The sequence below is a fragment of the Centruroides sculpturatus genome, unplaced genomic scaffold (genome assembly GCF_000671375.1).
Source record: "Centruroides sculpturatus isolate CEXI.00-Female unplaced genomic scaffold, Cexi_2.0 scaffold37, whole genome shotgun sequence".
Taxonomy (NCBI): domain Eukaryota; kingdom Metazoa; phylum Arthropoda; class Arachnida; order Scorpiones; family Buthidae; genus Centruroides; species Centruroides sculpturatus.
This window is the reverse complement of record NW_019384346.1, coordinates 1042845-1048959: the sequence shown is the minus strand read 5'-3', so window position 1 is coordinate 1048959 and position 6115 is coordinate 1042845. Positions and strand designations below refer to the sequence as shown.

Below are 6115 nucleotides of genomic sequence, written 5' to 3'. Positions count from 1 at the left end.
CCAATGACATTATGAGAAAACCACTGCTTATTATTATTATTATTTTTTATTTATTTATTTATCTTTACTATTTTTATTATAACAATAAGGAAGCTAGTAAAATATTATTTACGTTATTTTTTACTTGTAATAAATTATTTAATATATTAAATTTTTTTTTTACTTATAAAAATTAATTTCANCTGTTGCCTTCTCTGGGGCGCGATATTACGCGAGGGGAACAAATGCCTTCCGGGAGGATTTTTATGGGGAACTAGCCTCCTATTTAGTCGTTATTGGCAAGGAGAAAACTCGAAGCAGCTAGCCTGTCCGATCGCGGCGCGAACCCACGACAGAACTCCTAGTGTTTAGGGTACGAAGACCACTCGGCCACTGGTGGGCTATCTTTTATTACCTTATTTCAATTAAAGAAAATTCAGTTATAACATTTTCCCCCTTACTTTTCAGCGGCTTCATATTTTCAAGGATGTATTTTAGTGTATCGAAAATAATTTAAGATTTCATATGTAAAATGAATACATGGAAAAACAAAGAGCCATTAAAATGAGATATACAAAATCTCTTCACTTCCCTAATAACAACATAATGCTGCACTTAATAACAACATAATACCTAATACATAATACCTAATAACAACATAATACTGCACTTAATATGTCCGTGAAATGAATTCACTAAGAATATTGGATTGGCTAGTTTGTCATTCTTCAATTAATTAAAAATAATCGTCAAACTTTATTCCTTAATTTTGATATTTTATGATAAACTATGTTTAAATTGAAGACGTAAATAGTTGTAATTAAAACTTCCGGATTTGTTTCATATAAGTGAAAAACTTAAAAGACATAATAAAACTATGATTAAAACGAATAAATCGATTATTGAATTTGTCGAATGAACTAATGAATTAAATAAAAATAGAAGTATCAAGGTCGTAAAGGTAAAATTTAGACATTTTGAAAAAATCTATATTGACAATTAACTCAACAACGATTACAGTTCAGTCTCGTAGTTACCATTAATATCAATCACATCTCGCCACTTTTGAAAAATTTTTAATACTGTGAGCATAGAATGACGCGTTTATCTTTGATAATCTTCAGTGTCATTCTCATAAGAGTATTGTCATTAAACTGTATACAGTTGACTCGTCTTAAAACGAACATCGATAAAGCGAATTTTGTCGTTGCCCTGGAAAATGCCATTGCCACAACGTTAATTTTCATGCGATAAAGCGAGCAAACGTTTTACTGGAGTTCGTTTAATCGAACTGTAAATTATCTTCATAACCCCCAAGAAATAATAAAATCATTATTGAAAATAAGATTATTAGTGAGGTTGCGGCCGAAGTTTTCATCTCTAAAACGTGAATGTCGAACGTCGAGCGCCGCTATCTTGTAAGCGGCGCTCGACGTTCGACGTTCACGTTTTAAAGATGAAAACTTCGGCCGCAACCTTGCTATTTAGTTGCGATATATGTGCGAACTTTTTCCAAGAAAATAATAAGAATTTAGAAGAATATTTGAGCGTGCACATATCCTTATAATTAATCAAAAGAATGGCGTGGGACTCTTAATTTAGAGGTAATATTTATTAGTAAATTAAACCTATAGATTATCAATCAAATTATTACATTAAAATGACTATTTCCTCAAAATACTTGTCATTACTACGTGATATATAATCATATAATATATATAAAACAATGTTCAACACATAAATAAATTCATACTATATATTGTATTATGTTAAAATACAGTGTGACTCGAACGAAAACAAATATTTAAATAATTAGGCCATACTTTCTCAGTTATTTCTCATTATAAACACGTTTAAAATAATTATTTTTATTATTTTTATACCAAAGAAATCAGTTAATATTATTGAAAGAATGATTTAAAAATTGAATAGAAATTTAAGAAAACAATAATAAAGAAAATGTTAAATGTATATTATAATTATAAATGAAAGTAAATTAAAAAGAAAATAATTTTTATTTATAAATTATATATTGTCATGTGTTAAGCTCTTTAATGTATTACATAAACATTGAAGCTTGAATATCTTTTGGAATCCTTTACAATTTCAGAGATTCTACAACAATATTTCTAATAAAATTGTTATTTTGACAATATAAAATAATAGAAAAATTTTGACAATATAAAATATTATGAATTCAATAGTTTTTCTACATTTATTTTGTTTTTATTTGTAAGATTTGTAAAAATCAGATTTAGTAAGAAGAGTTTAAGGATGCTGAATGTTTGAAAATCATAGAAATATTACATTATAACTCGAGTTACAATTACCAAGGATAAGCATAAGTGAACCAATAGACTATATTTAATATCGCGAAGGACAATGGAAAGAAATAACGTGAAAAATGATCGATTGCCAAAGCAACATCTAAATCTCCACAACAAGTTCTTTGAATTCTTGGAGGAGGAGGAGTTGATAAACGCCTCTTATATTCTCCACTTAATCTTCTCAAAATCTAGAAAAATTATAACGAAAATCCCGATTTAGAAACAAGTAATTAAATTTACTTATTGATTTGCTTAAAAGTAACAATATTAATTGTATACACTTGTCACGAACTTAATTAATTATAATCTCCTATACTTGGAATGAAAATGATAAATGAATTATGCAAATTAGTTAAGTTAATAATAATAATAATAATAATAATAATTCTTGACCTTTTCTTCCATGTCTTCTGTTGAATATCCCCTCATCATCTGATTAGCTCCAGTGTATCCCATAAAATAATTAACCAAAGCGAATTCCATTAAAGACATGAATACAAAAACTGTACACGATGACATCCACACATCTATGGCTTTAATATAAGAAACAGGAGGCAAACTGGATTGAGATTGAGTATTCTGTGTAGCTAAAGTTAAGAGACTAGTCACTCCTAGAGTCACACGAGCTGGTATTGCTTCCGGACGAATCCAGAAAGAAATCCACGACATAGAAACGATCAATGTGGTAGGGACATAAGTGTGAAATAAATGATAACCTAGACGACGTTTTAAATTAAATACAACAGCCAAACAAGTAAAATTTCCTATAAAACGAAACATAAATTGAAACTCCATTACTATCAAGTAAATATCCTAACGAGATAAAAAAAAGACACAGTAATAAATTGTGTTTTACCTGTAGAATATTGTAATGTGCAATATTCAGTAGTATTGTGCACAATATCCAATTGTGGTAATTCGATTTCTGTGTTAACAACTAAAGGCGATGATTCGTTCCAACGAAAAATAAGATCGTCTGTTGTATGCGATACTTTAGAGAAATTATTTTTAATTTATAAATCGAAATAACGAAAAAATATGAATAACGTAATCATTTCTTACAACTTTCTATCATCATAGAACAGCTTTGAGTATCGTGAGGATAAGCTTCGAACTTCATAGCACAAGACAATTCTAGTGTTAATCTGCAAAACAAATTATTAATAATAATAATAAATTTAAGATTAAATATATACATTTTTACAAAAAAAAAATTATTTACTTTGCCATATATAAAAGCGATTTGTCGTGATATAACCACAGATAGTGATTTGGAATAGTCATATCATGAAATGTAACTTTCTTGGCATTCTTAAAGAAACTATCGGGTCTCCAAATATATTTCAGCCATTCAACATTCAGGATCCTATAATCTTCAGTCATATTTTCTGGTAAACGAAGGCGATAGTCTTTCCAGCTTTGAGCTAAAAATATGTCTGTCACATACGTCTAAAGAAAAAGTTAATGTTTTTAAAGTAATCAATTAAATTTTTATTTATATAATGACATTTTAAAGTTTTATACCATTGATTCTTCGTCGATTGAATCTACGCTCAATACAGTTACATGAAAGTCAACTACAGTAGGATGACCTTCAATATTAAATATTTAATTAAAGAATTTATCATCAGAATTTCATTATTTAAAAGAGTAACGATTTACCATTTTGTTTCGGCGGTAAGAATTTATCGTACATTTTTCTATCCAGAGGAAGAATATCCTTCAGTTCTAAAGCTGCTCTACTCTCATATCTGAAATTATTTATATAAAATTTTAACAACAAAGACTTTACATTCATTTAGATATATTAAATACACATTTCAATGTGTTAGGTACATAGGAAAATAAAGTGGATGTGGTAAAGTGTCTAGTATCAACACTTGGTGGTATCTCCAAACATTATTTTCTATTGAATAATTCAATAGAATTATGGCAAATTTTAACATAAATTATAAACCTATACCTTCAGTTTATTAAAATTTATTGTTATTATTATTTCTTGTACAAATATTGTAATAAATTATACGAGCCTAACACTATAAATGTTTTAAATAACGATAATATTAATCATTTCTTGTGTTTTTAATTAGGTATTGAGTGTACTTTTTAAAATATTAGTTAATAAATCACTAAGAAGTAATCGTAGCTATTAAAAAAATATATTTCTTACCCATTTATAATTGGCGAATTCAAACGAAGTTCTTTTCTTTCACAGATTTCATTATCTAATAGATTATCCTCGAAAATTCTTTTTCCATCTTCATTTAGGGATCCATCAAAATTATACAGATCCTCTTTTATTTTTCCATCTTTCCAAAAGTATTGAGTATGATCGACATAGTCTATGCCCACATTTAAAGCGTGTTGCTTAACTACAGTATTAATAACCCTGATCACTCGATTAAAGTTACTGAAATCTTCGTAATTAGGTAAGATACTAGAAATGACCATACGAATTTCTTCTCTTCTTCTAAAACGATCGATTAGTTGTTTTAATTTTTGGCTAACTAAAGCTGCAGATTTATTTAATTCGGGTATTATATCATTAGAACCACAATGCACTATCATAATATCGTTTCTATTGATCTTTGAAGTTATTTCATATAGTCTTTTTTCTGCGGCAGATATCGTTAATCCTTTAATAGATTCGACGGTTACTTTACATTTTCCTCTTTGAATTTTTCCATCTAAAAATTGCAACTGATCGTCTCCTACGATTATTAAACGAATATCCGAAGAATGCTTTCTGCATTGTTTAACTTTTCTATGACAAACGGATGTTTTCTTTAAGATGTGATCCGTCATGTTTCTTATTTTCCTTTCATGTCGAATGGAATTGGTTACTGGATAATTTACTTTATCTTCTGTCTGATTACTACTATAAAATTTTTTTTTTTTTTAAATACAATCGATCCCCTATAACACTGTTGATTATTCCGTTTTATATGAATTCCATGCTTTACGAGTCACTTAGATTTTACAAATACGTGAGCCGTTCACAGCCCAACACACTTATTTGTAAAATCTAAGTGACTCGTACAACATGGAATTCATATAAAACGGAATAATCAATAGTGTTATAGAGGGGGTCGACTGTATTGAAAAATTAATTGCTATTAATAAACGCTATAACATACGATTTAAACTTACCTGTTTTGTAAAATAAAGCAAAATAATATTAAATATATAAAATAAAACGTTTTCATTAATAACATTACTTCTAGGCGACATTTCACATCCCCAATTACGGCGATCTTTACCCCGTTTCAACATTTGTAGGTCATATTTCCATCCGCACTTAAATTAAAAATAATGTTTAAAATCGTTAAAGTATTGTATTTTTTATAATTTTAAACACGTTATAAATACAATCAGTAATTATAAATATTTACAAAATAGAATTTACCTTATAATTTCGCGAGTAACTGTCAGAAATATATAAAAAATTGACGAAAAATGGCGTGTTTTTTTTATAAAGTCATTCGTAGCTTCCATCAATAGTATATAAAATCACATTTCTTTTATAATAAAATGACCAAAGGTTTGTATTCTAAAGGTTTCGTTCTACCTTCTGAATGCAGTTGTTCGAGTATTGATAATCTGTTTTAATCTTATTAAACGTTACATTGTCTGCATCACCTTTCTCTTCGGTTTTATATTGTAATATCTCCTCATATAGATACTTTAAAAAGTTCTCTTTTTAAAAAAATTCGTCACAAATTAGAGAATTTTAGGAGGAAAAAAAAAACAATTTATATATAAACAAATATAGAACCACAGAATCAAATTAATCATCCAAATTTATTATA

General features: G+C 28.0%; 1 protein-coding gene across 1 annotated transcript; it reads right to left on the bottom strand.

Annotated features, from left to right (window-relative positions):
• Positions 1 to 2168: 2168 nt before the first annotated feature.
• On the bottom strand, positions 2169 to 5833 carry LOC111635758 (glycine receptor subunit alpha-2-like). The gene is made up of 10 exons (XM_023380825.1): positions 5713 to 5833; positions 5457 to 5603; positions 4477 to 5184; positions 3969 to 4057; positions 3831 to 3898; positions 3529 to 3755; positions 3369 to 3451; positions 3163 to 3297; positions 2700 to 3070; positions 2169 to 2494 (listed from the first exon to the last, which is right to left on the bottom strand). Exons 2-10 carry the CDS (start codon positions 5519 to 5521, stop codon positions 2306 to 2308), a joined length of 1935 nt encoding a protein of 644 aa, XP_023236593.1. The 5' UTR covers positions 5522 to 5603; positions 5713 to 5833; the 3' UTR covers positions 2169 to 2305.
• Between the last annotated feature and the right edge of the window lie 282 nt (positions 5834 to 6115).